At 36.4% G+C, this 18,883-nt stretch overlaps 1 protein-coding gene and 1 pseudogene across 4 annotated transcripts in view; one reads left to right on the top strand and one right to left on the bottom strand.

Annotated features, from left to right (window-relative positions):
• Positions 1-18,883, bottom strand: part of hd (humpty dumpty) — a 97,241-nt gene that overhangs the window by 15,134 nt on the left and 63,224 nt on the right. For all 4 annotated transcript variants that reach the window (XM_066730366.1, XM_066730374.1, XM_066730384.1 and 1 more), the window contains exons 2-3: positions 14,280-14,535; positions 2,503-2,897 (exon numbers count right to left, since the gene is read on the bottom strand). In XM_066730366.1, coding sequence (XP_066586463.1) covers positions 2,503-2,897; positions 14,280-14,499 — 615 coding nt within the window. In that variant the 5' untranslated portion in view covers positions 14,500-14,535. The remainder of the gene's footprint in view (positions 1-2,502; positions 2,898-14,279; positions 14,536-18,883) is intronic.
• LOC136775851 (uncharacterized) lies at positions 5,312-12,365 on the top strand (annotated as a pseudogene).

Raw genomic sequence — 18,883 nt, 5'->3', positions numbered from 1 at the left:
TTGTTCGCTGATTTTTTAATTTAAAGGGGTACAAACTTAGACCAACTCGTCGTCTACATGCAACCAAAACAACCCCCCCCCCCCCCCAAGAAATGCATCTTATGTTAGGGCGAGCGGTACATATTATTTCCATTATTTAAAAACGGCTGGTACAAGTATGAACCAAAATTTTTTGTTTCTTCAAAAACAAAAACTAATTTTTTTCAAAATTCTCAATAAAAATACTTGTAAATCAGTTATTTACTATGACAAAGTATTGAACTCGCAAAAATCTTTAAAAAAAATTAGTCTGAAAAGGGTTAAGTGCTCAGTAGCACCGTATGAAACTGCGGCTTAAACCCCAAGGTCTAGCCTCTAGATCATTGACAGTTTCGGTCTTTATACTGATCGAGCTTAGCCAACTACCACCACCTATTTCCGACACCGCTACGCCTCTTAGTGTGCATACCCATCCTTAAAGCATTTTTGTGGGCTCCAGAAGAAATGTTTCCTCTCGCATGACGTCGCCTGGGCGTCTCAGGTGCGACACATTCTATTCCAGGGCCCTGAGTTTAATTAAGATTGGGATATTTCTGTACAACGGTACAAATCGAGAAAAACTAACAGAATGTGCAAAAATATTTATAATAAAGATTTTGGTTAGAAAGATAAGGGCCATCTTCATTTACAGAAATTGCATGTGAATAAAAATTTTTACTATGGTTAAACTTCCATTTTCAAAACACAAAATGTTATTTTACTTTCTAAATTAATCCTTTCAGAACATTATAAGATCCCCCAGCCCTTCACTCTAAAAGAAACGTGCTTTTCCTGTAAAAGGTAACGGTAACATATACATTGGTATATCCTACCAAAAAATATCCTACTCAAAACCGGACCAATACCCCTAAACTAAAACAAAATTATTCTATTTAAAAAAAAGAAAATGTTTATAAAATTTTTTAAAGAAATAGTCATGCGAAATATGTACTGATTCAAACAAGTAATGCAGTTAAACAAAATAACGAACTCAACAAGTTAAATAAGTACTTTTAATGATAATAATAATGCTATAAACTAGAAAATATAGTATTATTAAAAACATTAAAAATTTTTGACAACTAAAAAAATTTACGAAGCATCTAGAAATAAATATATTATGTAACGAAGTTCCCCGTTACGTATAAGAGATACCGAATAAAGAATATAAAAGCTACCGAACAGTGGATTTTATTAATCCCTATGTTACCGACTCGTGAGATAGGTTCACGAATGGATTATAGCTAACATCAAGGATAGACCCCGTTGACAGGCAGAGGCCCGGATGAAAAGACCGGCGCTCCAGTAAACGATGTCCAGGTTGTCCTGGGAAGTAAAGCAGGGCCATGCCAAACAACCCAGACAACCTGAGATAAGGAGAAGCGGCCTCCGGGAGTCCTAAAAAGAATGACTGTGTCTATAAGTCCCCACGGGGAGGGGAGAAGAACATCGAGGGTGCATTCCAAATTACGCATGAAGCGCATAGAATGTACAGTTTATGTCACATTTATTATAGAATTTAAGTGCTTACTGCGCGCATATGCGTGACTCGGAACGCACCCCGAGTCTGGCTTGAACACTGGTTACGCGCTTCAAGCAGGCTGCGCGAATGTCGTGCGCAGACTGCCATTACAGTCAGTCGGAACGCGACCATGAGACTGTGCTGATGTGTCCGTGCGTGCTGGTGAGCGCGTGACGCGGCACTCAGACAGCCATGGGTCGGTTCGCGTACGTGAGGCGTGTGCTATAGACCAACCTGCATTAATCCTTACTCTACTTTTGTTAATTTAATTTAAAAAATAATGATGTTTTATGTTCATTGAATAAAAGTGCAATATGAAACAAGTAGAATAGGTCGTTTAATACCGACGGATTCTTCAATCTGAAATTGTTTCAAATGCTTGGGCAGTCATTTTTTGGTCAAAAATTTGTCTCGACATTGCTCAGAAAAAAGTTATGAAAATAAGGAAATACAATGAATATCGTGACGTTTGATGGCTCAAATTAAAGCTGAAACTTTGAACTTTATATCACCAAAGTTTCACGTAATTACCATAATTATTGCAAGTGCTACAACAAGTTGAATTGACGTAACGAAAAATTAAAAATTTTTAATTTAGCAGCATTTTTATGTAATTGTAATGCGATAACTATACGTTTTTCGTGCATTGAGCTAATTCCACTATATGTAGAATTTTATCAGCTTTCGAAAGGTTTTTTGAATTTTATTGTATCTTTCCTCATTACGAAGTTATGCGCTTTTAAAGAAGTGACTGATTTTCAACCAAATTTCTCAAGTGGTCTTAAACTTTTCACCGGCAGTGTATATTAAAGGAAGTAATTATATAATCCTGATGATAACATCATCAGTTTAGCTGTTTGATTGAAAAAAATTTAGAAGCAGCTACGTGTACTCGTTTTCGCCTGAATGAACATATAATATTTTTACTATAATAGAAGAGATAAAGAGCCAAAAAATCTTACTATTTGTGATTCCGGAGAACGCAATGGTTCGTCATAGCCTTCCTCGTGTCCTTCCATCACCATCGGATCATCCTCTATATCGATTTCCTCAACTTTTATGTGTTCCTCCAATGAATCAAGGCGACTATCTTGCTTAGATAGGAAGGATATTACAGAAGGATCTTTTATGAATTCTGTGGTACGCGATCTACCGTCAATCTGACGCCTCTGCATTCTTGCCTCCACTCTTGTATAAGGATTTCGGATGTTGTCTTGATTTCTTTGATCTCCCGAAAGTCCACGAATCTCTAAATCGGTGGCAGTTTTTATCAATGAAGGTAGGTGTTCCTCAGCTACGTCTATTGAGCCTCTGTACATGAAATCTAATAGACATTCCATTTCCTCGACTGCCACACCTGTATCAAATAAATTTATTGAAAGTCTATTTATAATAGTATCTGTATTATAAAAAAAGAGATTAAGAGAGAGCCCTTAATTAGGCGCACCAGAAAAATTATCATACTAATTAAATAGGCTGTGACCTCATGCGCCTAATTAAGGGTTAATTATAATACATGCAACAACCGCCAAATAACATGAATCAAGACTATAAATGGTAAAATTGTGGAAGGAAAGGAATAAACATATTATCAGTTAACGATAGATAAAGGGAGATGAAAAACCCATTTGCTGCCTCTTTGTTTTACTCCTTTTGTTCCTTCCCATAAGTTGAACTCTTTTGTCGATTAAAGAGAAGGTAGAGTAAGAGAGAAATAGAGAAATATACTAATTCTTTGTCACTCCTACTTCATTATCACTTTAATTGACAGACAAATTCAGCTTATAGAAAGTAGCAATAGGAGTGACATAGAGAGGTAACTAAATACTTCTTCAAGGCTCTCTATCTATCGTCAACTGATCCCCTAAAAAAGAAAGGTAAAACTTGTAAATGAAAATACAGCAAGTACATAGAAACCTTATAGAACTAAGATTCTTTTATAAAATTTTTTCCTATAAAAAATTATATTATTCCAATAATTCTCCTACCAAAAAAATTACAGAAAACATGTTTAAATTATTTAAATATGATTAAAAAAAAGAAATGAAAGCACAATTAGACAAGTATTTGTATTGTAACGTGGTAACACATTACGAAGCTAACACATTTGCCCCTACCACTTAGTGCAGCCCAAAGTCTCGTATAGGTTTTTCGTTTTCAAATCAAAAGGATAACTATGCACTTGCATCCGAACGGCAAATCGAACTTTATTTCGAACCACACCTACATACGACTGATTCGATGCGACATAACTCATATCTAACCGACGCTCAACAGTTGCCATATTCCTGATCTGTGTAAACCGATTGTCATGTTTGTAGATTTATTTAAAAGATTATTGAGCATGAATTTAAATAAAGCTAAAAAAATACTCAACTACGTATTCTTTTTTTAATAATTTGAATTGAAAACTATAACGAATAAGCTTCCTATGTATATACAGGATGTCCCACGAACAGTGGTCATACTGAGATCGTCGGGTAGAGGATAAAATTTAAAGAAAAACAAAAAAAGTTGTTGCTAACACCCTTAATTTAGAAGAAATTAGCAATTAAAAGTTTCTAATTGTCTGGGTTTACTATTTGAAGGCATTAATAGGAGCTGTTCAAAGTAGATTTTATTGGTTCAGTTTATTGGCCGATAAATGTTAAGATTGCATATATGGAATTGATGCACAAATACACAGATGCACTTGTTCAATTTGTGGTGGTAGTCAAAACCCGAGTAATAAACGAGCATTATAAAAACTAGTGAAGCAAAAATATGCTGCATGAGACCAATAAGAAAAATTAAAACTTCTAACGGGTCTTTCTCTCTCTAACGGCGATATACAGGTGACTTCTGTCATATGATCAAGAGACACGGTAGTGTCTCGACGGCAAGCACATATAAAAGTAGAAAAAGTCATGCCTATACCGCCATCGAGGCATTATATAGTACTAGAACTGATGAAATTCGAGAATGCTAATTGGACAAATTCGTATAGTGCCAACCTAAAATGGTCATTACCAACGTTTCGATAACAAAAATGAGACAAATCCGCCATTTTGGTGCATAAGAGTGCAAAAGCAGAAACGTCAAAATCTGATAGATTATTTGAGGTTAACGAAGAAAATATATTAATGTGATAATATGGAAATATGACAAATACAATCAGAAAAAACAAAAACAAATGTGCGTTCGTGAGAAATGCAAATGAAAATACAAAATAATTCGGTGATTTCTATAATTCTAAATTCAGGTAAATATTGTGAGACAAATAAGCGTTTATTTATGACTCATGCGAAGCAACTAATGTGCTTGCATGAATAAAAAATCTTAGAATATAAACACAAGTCGCAGGAAGAAGGAACAGGTACTTGAAAATAACACAGCAGAAATTTCCTATTATAAAGAAATGAAGGATTTACTATCTGTTAAAAATGTCATTGATTTTAATGAACTTTTAATATACGGTTGTAAATTATTTTTAAAAGATCCGAAATTGAAATGATTTTTAATGTACTATGATAATGAAACTTAATTTAAGTAAATTATAATTCAAGAGCGTATTGAAATTTAATACATTTTTAATAAACAAAGATATTAAGATATTTTAATTTGGTGTGTATTATGCAAATAGTCATTTACGCGTTCATTAATTTTAGGGTTTCGCGCCAAACATTTAGTACGGTATGACGTAAGCAGTTGCTAAAGAGTGCACTGCGATCGCCGATCAGTGCAACGGCACAACGGCACACACACAACCTGCTGTAACCTGTGAGTGACCACCTCCAGGAGTAACCGTGTGGTGCATGTAGTACACTTTCTTCAACTGATACTAATAATTTGAAGCCTATAATAAGTAAAGGAACCTCCGAGCACGCAGTTGAATAAGTTTATTCAGTTTTATAAGTTGAAAATAACTAAATAAAATAGTTTTTTACTGAAAACAGTAAGTGCGCCATGTTGCGTTACTATGCCATTGTCAGCCATTTTGTCGTAAGTTTTGCGTCTTTGTGAATCCAGTGAATCCCTATTATGGTGAAATATAAAGCTACATCTCATTTCATCTTAATATTCTGTAAGTAAATTTTAAATTAATTAAAAATATGCATGCTCGTATCTTTATTCTGTAAAAAATATTTTCTTTTGACTCTAATATTCTCAAAGTGCATGTATAATAGAGATTTCTTAGAGCGTCATTTATTTTAGTTTTCTATTTCTATTAAAAAAAATGTAGAATTAAATGTACTTTTTGCCTCAATTAGTTTATATTCCAGTCAATAATGCATAGAGCAATGAAGTTATATAAAATGATCTTATACTGTGTGAATGCCAACAAGAGAGGATATCTTGAAGTGACTATTAAGGAATAAAATACAATGTAAGCTATGAAAATTATACTTTTAAGAAATTATTTCTGGAAAGAATTAACTTTATGAACAATTTTGTATGCTCATTGTTCTGCGTAGCACTGGTTGTGTTAATTTTTGAATCTATAGCATGTTAACGTTTTGTCGGAATATAAATATATTTAAAAATTTACTAGTAATATACCATAAAATTAGTAATATCTTTTCAGGAAATAATGTTTTATTGTCAGTTCTGCACATTTAAAACCACATCTCTGACAACTCATGTATACCATCGTAATAGACATAGAAACATCACACAGTACTATTATTGTGGATTTAACAAATGCTATTCATAAATTAATGCAATATATATATTAACCAACAGGCCTGGCTACTTATAAAATTAGAGATCCAGTGTGTTATGATGAAAATTATGAAAGGAAAATAATTGAAACACTCAATTAGGATGCATCAGCAAATATTAACATAAGTTTTGCATCAATGGCATAAAAAACCCTTTCGGGAAAAAAAAGCCTTTTGTGAACCTCTCACTGACCATTTAGCACCATCACTAGGGAAACCTTTTCCTGGAGGTTGACAATTGCATATCACTATTTTGGATATCTACTCTTCATTTTATAAAGCTCATAATACTTCAATTCTTGTCACGTGAGGGGCCTTCCCCCTCACCCTCCAATGGTGATTAACAAGCTAACCTCCAGTTAGCTTATCGCCCAAATTGCAATAAAATTTATTATTATAATAAATTTATAAAATCCTTCTTAAAATGTTATATATATAAACACTTCTGTTACATACACAACTATTAAGAAACAAATAACTTAACTAATGGCCCACATAGGGCAAACACACCCACTCGCCAGGCACTCGCAGCATACACTAACTTCTGCTCGGTTACCGACCGAGCTCGCTCACTCACTAACTCTCTTACACTACGTTATATTTAAAAATGAACAATAATAATAAGGCCTAGAAGGGAAAACTCTCAAACAAATGCACCAAATGTTTTCAAAATCGTGATTTCTTAAGGAAACATTTGTTACGTTGTCATAGTTTCATGCAGTCCAGAAATCAAGAAAACATTATCATCGATAATGCTTCTAGTTGTGATAGTCAGAGTAAATATAAATGTACTGTTGTTATATGCAGAAAAGAATTTAATAATTTTTCAATGCTTTTAAAGCATTTGAAATCACATATTAAAAAAAAGGAACAAATTATTTGACATATCTTCAGTGTAATAAAAAATATAGCATTCTATCTTCATTTACGGGGCACATATCAAAAATACACAGAGACACTACTCGAATAAGAAATGTTGACAGTGATGCTATTGAATCTAATTTATTTGTTTCATATCAGGAAGAGATTAAATTAGGTGGGCTAGTCAATGATATTTGTAATCTGGAATTAGAAGTAAATGAACAGCAAAATGTTAATGGGGAGATAGAAGATATCAATACGCAGAAACCTGTTGTTGCATCAATTCTATTTACTGAAAATGTTGCACAGTTTTATTTGAAGTTGGAAACCCAATATTTACTTCCAGCAACAACTATTCAGTATATAATAAATGAGATAAGCAAATTGCACGATGAAACGCAATCAGTTATTAAAAATAAACAGTCAAAAAAGTTTGCAGCAGAGGGCATAGCGCAGGAGCAAACAGCTAATACAATAATACAAGAATCTTTTGACATTGATATTATAAATTTAAGCAATCGGTTGCTTTCCTCAAGTTTTAAGAGGAAAAAGTTCTACAAACATAATTTTGAATATATCAATCCGGTTTAAATTATTATTGATGAACAAAAGAAAACATCATTTTCTTACGTACCCATAATACAAACTTTGAAAAGCTTTTATGTTGATAAATCTGTTAAAAATGAACTTGAGTATAAACAGACATTTCATTAAAAAGACCTACTAGATGATTTTACAGATGGAAATGTTTACAGAAATAATAAATTTTTTCAAGAAAATCCAGATGCTTTGCAAATTATATTATACCAAGATTCCTTTGAAATTGTAAATCCACTAGGATCTGCAAAGAAAAAACATAAGCTACAAGCTATTTACATGAGTTTGGGAAATATTCCACATTATCTTCGTTGCCATGTTAATTTTATAAAACTTGTTGCCCTTTGTAAGGAAATGGACTTTAATCATGAAGCAGTTTATGGAAAAATAGTGAAAGATTAAAAAAAAATAGAGCAGGAACGAATATATATTGATGGAATATGTATAAAAACTTCTCTTGTCTTTATTATTGGTGATAACCTTGGAAGTCATGAATTGGGAGGATTTACCCAAAATTTCAGTATTTCTCAATTTTTCTGCAGATTTTGTTTAGTAACAAGAAATGAATTTTACAGAGAAAATGGAGCGTTCAAACATTATATTCCCAGAACTATCGAGTCATATACTAATGCTATTAATCTAATCAACGAGACTAATAGTTGTGAGGTAATTAAATTCAATTCTATTTTTAACAAATTAGAGTACTTTCATGTTTGCGCACCAGGATTACCTCCTTGCATCGGACATGACTTTTTGGAAGGCGTTGTAGTGTTCGATTTACAATTATATATTAATTATTTTATTAAAAACAAATGGTTTACATTGATGGAGTTAATCACACTAATTGATAAATTCTAATACTCAACAGAAGATCGTAGAGATAAACCTTGTATATTATCAGCCACAAGTAAACAGATTACTGGAGGAGCTTGCCAAATCTGAACATTTTTACGAATTTTTCCTCTATTGATTCATAGCAAAATTAAAAATATTATGGATGAAGTATGATTTAACGTCCTTTTATTGACAGAAATTGTAGAAATTGCTTGTTCACCAACAATTCATAAGTCGTGTTTGCCTTATCTGGACAAAATTATTATGGAGTACCTCTTCATGAGACAACATTTGTTTCCCGATGTTAATTTGCGACCAAAGCATCACTATCTTTCTCATTACTCCAAACTGACTTTAGAATTTGGTCCCTTGATAAAGGTTTGGACAATGAGATTCGAGAGCAAGCATCGATTTTTTAAAAGAATAATTCGAAATCTTCTTAATTTTGTTAATGTAGTAAAATGTTTAAGTGACAAACACGAGCTCTTTCAAAGCTTAGTACGATTGGGAGCAGACAGTAGACTTGAATTAAAAGTATACGACCTTCATCACTTTAATATTGATAGATATCAAAAAAGATATAAAAGAAGCTATAAGGAAAATTAATTTACTTGATGACATTCAACAATGCATCAAAGTTAATTTCAAGGGTACTGATTATACGCTTGGAGATGCATTAGTAATACGCCAAGATGGTTACGAAGAAAATATTGTCATAGGCATAATTTGTATGCTTCTTTATTCGATTGATTTGAATATTTCTGTGGTTTTTGAGGTAGTAGATCATTCTTATGAAATTGGACGAGTAATTAATTACGAATATTTACATTTACATGAATTGCTGGATTTTAAACCAATGCATATGTGTATATAATTTAGGAGATATGCTATGTGTTAAGCCTAGCTATGGAATTGTATCTCATCACGTATAAATCAAACTCTACCCTAGTTTTCGTTGTGTGCATGCCTTTGTATAATATTAACTTATAAGTGCAGAAAATTCATAATTTCTTTTTTCAGAGTCTACTACTATGCCTTTATTTAAAATAGAGTCATCTGGCTGCAAAAGAGTTTTAATAAATGCTGAAAGTATTTCACAAATAATCGAACTTGCAATTAGTAAACTTAGCCTTCCTGTTGAACATGTTTGTAAGGTAAATTTCTTACTTCCATTTTTATTATTACTATTTATAATAAAAAGATCATGTTTTTCATTTAAATTTGATATAGTTGGCCTTACAAGAAGATGGAACAGAAATTGATGAAGACGAGGTTTTAATTCAATTATCGCAACTAAGCGTCTCTCCCATAGTTATATCTATTTTGAGTGATACCCAAGTGAATAATCTTTACAATGAAGAGAACAATCAAAATGCCTCAAACAAAGTAGCTAATTTAAATGATTAATCGGAAACAACGCTCTGGGGCGTCTTACGTGAAACACTCTGTATATGTGTACATTTTCCAAAGTGTGTCATACTGTATAAATTTTTATTTTTGTTTTAGGCTCTCCAAATAATTCGATACTAGTAGTGTCAAATAATTCATCTAAGAATTCGTTTGCCATAAATTTGAAACAAATTTTGTGGGATAAAGTGTCTGATTCCATAATTACTACTTGTGAAAGAGGAGAGAAATTGCTGCCTGCGCAAAGGCAAGCAATAAGCCGAATTATTGCAGATTATATGTTAAACGTACTTCAACAGACTACAAGAGGAACAGCTGACAAAATAGCAAGAGAGATTTGTGAGGCATATCCAAAAACTTTCATAGATACTATTGATAATCAACAATGGGGCAATGGCATTGAGTCCTTAAGAATGCAAATTTATAACTGTGTTCAATATATGAAGCATGCACGAAATCGTAATAAAAGAACACGTCCTGATAGTGATGATGAAGAAGAAAAGAAGCCACTTTATTACGGTGTCAGGACAAATATGGCTGCGTTGCATATGCACCTAGACTACCTATTACAGAGACTTCAAAGTCGCAGGAGGAAAAGCGTCTTCAAATGTTGACTTTATTTACAAGTGTCGAAAGAAATTCGAAAGAAATAAGTCAACTAATGACAGATACGTATCCAACTTTAAGAGGCATTATAAATGCGAAAAATAGAAGTATTTTAAAAATTTCTGTAGATTGGCCTTTTCTTAAAGAGCCAGAATTTATTATGTAACATAGCTCAATTTTATTGGGTAAAGATCTTCGTGAAATTTGGTTGGACTTACTAAACAGAAATGTAAAACCGATTCGGCAGTATATAAAATCTTCTAAATTACGATTAAAAGGGATAACGACCATTGTTGAGGAATACATATAAAGAGGCTGCGCGGATTCCGAAAGAAAATATGCCAAAAATATTGGCTATTTTTCCATTATTAATCGAATATTTTAAAGAGGAAGAGGACTTTTTATTTAAAATAATAGGAGTAATTTATATTTCTTTTGCATTTTATATTTGTATTGAAAGAATAAAATGTAAGAAGTTTAATGGAATTTATAGATCGAAAAAGTGGATGCAGAAGTAGCAGCCGTTGCAAACTCCAGTATCCCCTTTTAATCATAAGAGGTATGATATATTTGTATTGAAAAATTAAACTTAAGCCGAATCAATTAAATTATATTTACTGTTTTATTCATTTTACATAGGAAACTCGTTATATGACTCCAATGCCAGTTGTACTGTTATATTTGAAAAGGAAATAATAATTTTCTGCGACGATGCTTCTCAAGGAATTTTGATAAACTTTTTGTTGTATTATGTATTTGGAATGCGCTATCCTAAGGAATTCGAAAAAAACGTTAGAGTTCATTCAAAGATAATTTTACATAACTATTTTCATTATTATAATAAATAGTAAATTAAGAGTTAATGTTTTTATGCAATGTATTTTTTTCAGAGTTTTTTTGAATATTAATCCGATTACTGGTGGGAAAAGAAGTATGAAAACTAAACGCAGGGGAAAGACGTTTGATACAGATGTGTTCAACTTAGCAAGAGCTGCATTATCTGCATTTTCATCTATGGATTCTATGGAAGTTGACGAGTAATACAAAACTAGATTGTTGGATCAATTTCCTATTCTTTAAAAATGTTACTTTACTTTGATTTTAAAATAGTACATAATGAGATTCGTATATAGTCGTAAATCCTAATACAACAGCCTTCTATTATAAGGTAATAAATGTTTTATTTCATATTAATAATTTCAACAATGTGATACTAATTTTATTTTATGTATTCTGTGATACGTATATATAGCTCATATTTTCTTTATATGTATATATATAAAGTTATAAACATTCAATTTATGCAGTCAATGTTATTAGAAATAGTTACAGAGGGCATCAGATTAACCATTATCGTATTATGAACATTTTTTTTAAGTGAAATAGAATTGAAATGTTATAAAATTTAATGTAAAAATGGTGAAATAGGCACGGCAAAACAAATAATTATATTACAATCTTTTTCGTCTCCTTCCTTTATAATTACCATTTTGTATGTGTATGTGTATGTGCGTGTGTGTGCGTGTGGTGTTGTCACATTAAAATCAATTAACTTGCACATTAAATAAAAAAACATAGCGATTATTAAAATTAATGATCATGGACATTAAAATCTTTAAAAGATTTATGTATTAAAACTAATACATGAGTTGATGAAAATTAAAAATTAACTAATTAGCATTAATATACATTGTTTATACTATTAATTAACGGGCCTGACCAGTACTTCCTTTACAAATTCATTAAATTTCATTAAACAATTTTTAACAGATCCTACAATCCTATTTTAATATGTACAGTCTTGATGCGACAGCACAATAGCTTTGCCGAACGAAATAGCATAGTATTTCTTATTATCTAACGCGCTTAAATTAGAGCGAGAGCGCGGTATGTTCAGTCGCCACGGTTACGAGGATCTACACAAACCAGAAAGCGCGATAACTATTTAGATATAGCGCAAGTATGAAAGCTTGCGCAATCAAAGAATTAAATTCCCGATCCCGTATTTCGACCGTTGTGGGTGAGAATTTGGAAAGACAGCTGATTGTAATAAAACCTATAATCAGCCTTTGTAATGGAGGAACTTTCGGATACTGAAAGAAGGATCGAAATAACCAAGAGAGTCCTTGTATTTGCTTGGTGTAAAAAGATAAGAAGCAAGAGTTTCGCAACCCGGAAATTATCCCAAGAGTGCGGTGCGCGTTGGCAGGACCTGTGGATTTATATGGGTCTTACTGAAATTAGAATCGACAGTAGGGGCCATGGGTGTACATATGTATTTTGTGCATCTTAAATAATATTGTTTCATTTAGTTAAGTTAGAGATATGTGTGTGTGTGTCTGCGAGTAGGTATGAGGAGGCTAAGAGGGGACAGTGACGAGTTAGCCACTTGCGAGCAACCATGCATGGCACAACAGATCCCTTTTGAATGGTGAGAGTTATATGATGTCAGAATGTAATAGTGCAGGAAGATTTTGAATCTGAAAACGTTAGGATGCCTTGCCTGACCAATTGGTTAGCTCTTTTATTCTTGATAGAGCTTGTTTACTCCGTTATAAGGTGAAACGATGATTTCCTCCAATGGAATGGTTTGCCTTTTAGTTAACTATATGTCGTGGGTCAAGTATCGGTTGCCTAAGAAAGAAAGGCAGCTTGATCTCTTAAGTATGTATAACATTGTAATCTCTTTGTAACATCAACTGCCAAATTCTGTCAATAAATAGAAATAATTCATGTTCTAGCCTTTTCCCCGATTCCGAAGAATTTGTTATGTCTCAACAAGTAATTTATGTTTTGCCACGATATTAGTCTTTTATTTTACACTAATAGAAACTCAGTCAGATCTCTCATTCTTTTCACTTCCCACTTCAAAATAAGACATAGATAATATGAAAAGAACAATGAGGGAAAGTGGAGGAGATCCCAGAGTGTGCAGTCCTGTGGTTAAAGAACAGTGAAGCCAGTCTAAATCTTATCCCCCCCCCCCCCCCACGACCTCCCGTCATACATATAAAGAGGATATACTTACCGACAAAAAAGATGGCCCTGTTCCTATGTTAAAAGACTAGAACCTAAGGCTCAAGTTAATGAGTTACTTTCAAATATCTTGAACTTGCGAGATAACGCAAAAGGATAACGAATATAGCAGGACGCACATAACTTGCGAGAAGCTATCCGGCATTAGCCATCTAGCGGTCAGGAGCGCAAGCTTTGTGCTTGCGCGTTGCACTAGGGGCCAAGAAAGGAGTAGACGTAAAGAGTGAGACTGTGTAAACTAGAGGAAGAGGGAGAGTATAGATGTTATAGCGGTCCACCCTGCTCCCCGCTCCTCTCAATTCCAAACAAGTATCTTCACGTTTAGGGATCAGTTAACTGAACCAATAAAATCTGACTTGGACACACCCTACCGATGCCAACAAATAATAAACCCAGTTAATCTACTAATATTAATTAATAATTAATCCTAAATTAAGAGTGTTAGCAACAAATTTTATCAATTTTTCTCTTAGAATTTTACCACCTATCCAATGGTCTTGGCATGACTATCGATCGTGAGATCTCATGTATATAAATATAGTATCTCGTGTACTTGCCGATGAGACAGTATCTTATCTCTTGATATACTTAAACCCCCTTCCCTCGGCATTTTAAAATTGTCGACCTTAATTTATTTTATCTAGCGTTTTCATTATAGGGGGAAGTTTTTGTTTTCGAAATACGATTTTTCAAAATACCTTTTAAGATTAATATTGGCTGTTCACCGTAGTGTTCCTTAAAAACCCTTTCGAAATAAGGGCTGCACGCTGCAAGGACTAGCCTGTGAGCTCTCAGCATGCCACCTTGGCAAGCCAATGTTGCGTCTGTTAGTGATCCGCTCTTATAGAGACCTTCGAACAAACCTGATAAATTTGCTAAGTGATTGTTCCAAGTTAGATTAAACGTTTTCTCAGCCATTTTGAATGCCTGTATCCACTTTTCGCTTTCAACTATCTGAAACATAAGATAAAATTCGAAAATTAATTAAATTTTACTACTATTTTTGTAATAAGTTATAAGAAATAAAATCTTTTTAATCGAAAAACTGCTCAACTATTATTATTTCAGTTCAAATGATCAGTTATCATGTCGGTGAAATTTCGAACGTTCAATGAACGGTTTTAAGAAACAATTTTTCGAACTCTTCCGGTGGATGGAAAATTCCCAAAAAGTTTGCTTAACACTACTTCGGTTCAGCAATCAAATGCAAAAAGAAAATTTAAAACAAAATTAAAAATGGATCTTAAATTAAAAAAAATTGTTTTTTGATGTAAAAAAATGAATTGTTTAAATATTCCGGTGGCTGCAAAATTCCCAAAAAATTATGCTTAACACTACTTCGGTTCAGCAATCGGATGCAAAAATAAAATTCGATGCAAATTGAACGATGTGTCTTAAATAAAGTAAAATTGATTTTTTTATGTTAAAAAATGAATTCTTTCAATATTCCGGTGGCTGGAAAATTCCATAAAAATTACGCTAAACACTGCTTCGGCTCAGTAATCGATTGCGAAAAGAAAATTCGATGCAAAATGCGCCTTATATTAAGTAAAATCATTTTTTTATGTAAACAAATCAAAATTTTCCAGTGTTCCTGTGGATAGAAAATTCCTGAGACGATAGTAAACAGTAATTCCATTAGTTCTCATAGGCGGCAGCAGCGTCGCTTGAAAGCGCGTATTCTGAACGGTTTGTGATGGGAGAGGGGGTAGGGGGTATTGTAGCGGAATAGTCGCTGCTTCATATGTTTTGCATTGGCTGTTGGCTTACGACTTCTTTTGGCTGCTGGCTTTTCACTTCTTTTGGCTACCAGTTGCAGTGTGTGCGAAAGGTGGCATAGCCATATGTACATATAACATTGTCTTTTGTCGAGTTAGGATTTAGAAACAAGGTAAAAGTATAGTAGATATATCTATATTATTTCCACTATTGTCAAGATAAGTATATACAGGTTCAATATCGTAAATAATGTAATGAAGTTCCCCGTTACGTATACGAGATACTGAATAAAGAACATAAAAGCTACCGAACAGTGAATATTATTAATCCCTACGTTACCCACACGTGAGATAGGCTCACGAGTGGATTATAGCTAACGTCAAGGATAGACCCCGTTGACAGGCAGAGGCCCGGATGAAAAGACCGGCGCTCCAGTGAACAATGTCCAGGTTGCCCTGAGAAGTAAGGCAGGGCCATGCCAAACAACCCAGGCAATCTGAGATAAGGAGAAGCGGCCTTGGGGAGTCCTAAAACAATGACAGTGTCTATAAGTCCCCACGAGGAGGGGAGATAGAACATCAAGTCTGGCTTGAACACTGGTTACGCGCTTCAAGCAGGCTGCGCGAATGTCGTGCGCAGACTACCATAACAGGCAGTCGGAACGCGACCATGGGACTGTGCTGATGTGTCCGTGCGTACTGGTGAGCGCGTGACGCGGCACTCAGACAGCCATGGGTCCGTTCGCGTACGTGAGGCATGTGCTATAGGCCAGCCTGCACGTACGTCACGACTGGATACCGGCCAATGCATAGTGGGTTGTGCAAGGGGGTAGTTAGCCCGTTGGAATGTGTCCCGGTGCCCTCCGTAATCCCATAGGCTTGCGCTATGACTGGGCGGGCCGCGAACATTGCCTCCGTGATGGTCCGCTCCTGGCAAGCTCTATGCTTGGCAATGATACCGCATGTTCCTGCACTCCTGACCACCACCTGAGTGTGAGTGATGAGGGATAGATGTATGCCCCTCAGCAGATAGGTCTGCGAGGCTCGGACTTCCGCAAGGAACCCTCCCCTCTCTCCACGACCTAGTATACTGAGTGACCTTGGCTACCGCGACCGTCTAAATGCATGGCCGCAGGGCCGTATAAGATGCATACAGAATGGAGTCGAAAGACTCAATTGATAACGTAGGATTGTTGGCCACCCTACTGACCAACTGGCGCCCTGATACCGATAGATAAAGACGGGCGAAAGTAATGGGAAAGCCCGTAGTGTGAGTGGCCCCTCACACTGACGGGAATAACGTTACAAATAGCGCTCAACGTGGTTTCTGATTTTAGATTAATTATTCGGCAAACGAATAATCCACAAGTCCGAGAAGTTACCGGAAGTGTTGGAGTTTTTAGGGAATAGGTGGCCCACTATTTTCTGGAGGCTCGGAAACGCTGAAAAAGCATGAAAAGATCATCTGGTTGAAAAAGGGATCAAATTCTGTAGAAAATTGATAGCCTGGTCGAATTGACGTGTTCAAGTAGAATTCAAGCAACCCATGCGAAGTTAACCGAAAATAGGATGAGAACCAACGGGCGCAAATATAATTTAATATTATATTCGTCCGTGTTAAAATCGAACGCTACCGAAAATGCTTGTTGAGTAGGCAAGTGACAGCTGAGCGCTTGTATGTAAACAAGTCGACCGGCTGAGCTGAGCCACGCTGCCTGGCGGAGCCCGACCGGCTAACTGTCAGAGCAGTTCAATTAGCCATCTATCGAGATGTTGCCATACATAATTACCGAATTAAGCGCAGAATCGGAAATTTGGCAACAGATGATAAAGCCTCGCTAACGCTCCGCGAGCCGGCAAGTCGCCACACACCTCATCCTACCCTAGATCCCAACAGAACAATAGTTCTCTCCGTCTCTCTCTCTCTCTCTCTCTCTCTCTTGCCTCTTACAATGGCATCTCCAAACTCCTCGCCCTCGACCACGACTGCCGTCGTTCGCGTCCATCCCGGTTCAGCGCCTATGGCGCTGGACATCCTCGACGAGGATGCCCTTTTGGCATCCCCGTCTCCTGCAGGCCCGTCTGAGGGTCCCGCTCCTGTTCCCACACCTGTTCCCGTGGCGCAGGTTGACGTTCTGGCGGCAACCTACGTGACTGTTATCGAGATGGGCGGTAGACCATCTGTTCACGAGGGGTTGACGAAACAACCTGTAGAGTCTGGACATGAGGAGCTGGGTACGCAAGTACTCAGCGAATTAATGCAGCGACACTGCAGGATGCGTTCGGTAACCCCGACGCCTATGGAAGGGAGGAATCAGGGTCTTCCTATACGTAGTCTAGTGGAGTTGCTGGCTGCTCTCTTTCGAGCGGACCTGGACCTCTACCACGAAGTCGTGGCAGCGGTCGAGGTGGCCGAGGCACCTGTGCTGAGCACCCCTGTCCGCAAGCTCTCCCGAAAGGAGCGTAAGCGAGTCAGGGAGGTCCAGCGGGAGACAGCGGTAGCTGTTCCGGAGACGAAGCGGCCGTCGTATGCAGTGATGGCGTCCGCTAAGCCTCCTAGAGGAGCAAAGCAACCGTTGCCGCCTAAGGTGAATCCGGCACCACCGACTCGGAAGGCTTCGCCTTCCGAGTCGGTGGCCACGTGCGCTACCGGCAATTTCGGCATACGTGTATGCTGGAATTGCAAGGGTAAGGGCCATTGGTTTTCCAAGTGTCCTACGCCAATTACAGATGCTTTCTGTAAGAGGTGTGGGCGCACCGGGAAGACGTTGCGCACCTGCCCTGCCTGTGGGCCGAATGGGAAACAATCGGTCCATACGTGGCGAAAGCGGGTACGAACGTACCACGTAAGGTAATCGCGGCAAAACGCAGATCCGAGCGTGGGAATGTACAGGCCCAACCACGGCTTTCCGAGACGACTCCGAAGGCAGTTCCCCAGGTGGTGATCCCACCGAAGTAAAAACCTTCGAAGCCGCTAAAGACGAAAGCGACTCGTAAGGAAGTTAGTATTGATAGGGTTTCGCAATTAGTGGAGCCCTAGAGGTACTCTTCTTGAAAGCTACCGAATGTTACCGGTACGAGACATCGTACGATCCCGCACGCTACCGTACACCTCGGTGAATTTCCCATCAATTTTTCCATCCTATTATCCTTCCTTTTCATTCCTTTCCTATCCATTCGATAACAAAACAAATATTGATGAGCTTGAGCCAGCAAAGGCCAATGTTTTCAGGACGAGGTGAGACAGAGACCACACGTGGACCCTCTGTCGAAAAATGATACCGGTACTGCAATCTAGCGGTAATCGACGGCAAGACGAATCAATAATTCGTCAAAGTACTGCCGTCTCTCGTGATCGATGGTACTAGAGGTCAATAAACTCGATCCTAGTGCTGCCATCTAGCGGCCCGTAGATGAAGCAGAGCTATCGAACGCCTAGATCGAAATTCGATTAATCGAAAGGCGATTGATATCGAGCAGAAGCAATAAGTGAGAATACGAGAATTACTTAGATCGTTTGCACATGTCCAAAGCTCGAGTGGGGGTAACCTATCCGATTGATGGCTAACGGGTCAAATCAAAAC

The sequence above is a fragment of the Prorops nasuta genome, unplaced genomic scaffold (genome assembly GCF_024137725.1).
Source record: "Prorops nasuta isolate Cenicafe-Biocafe unplaced genomic scaffold, Cenicafe_Pnas_1.2 PNAS00002, whole genome shotgun sequence".
Lineage (NCBI taxonomy): Eukaryota > Metazoa > Arthropoda > Insecta > Hymenoptera > Bethylidae > Prorops > Prorops nasuta.
This window is presented reverse-complemented; position numbering and strand designations above follow the sequence as displayed.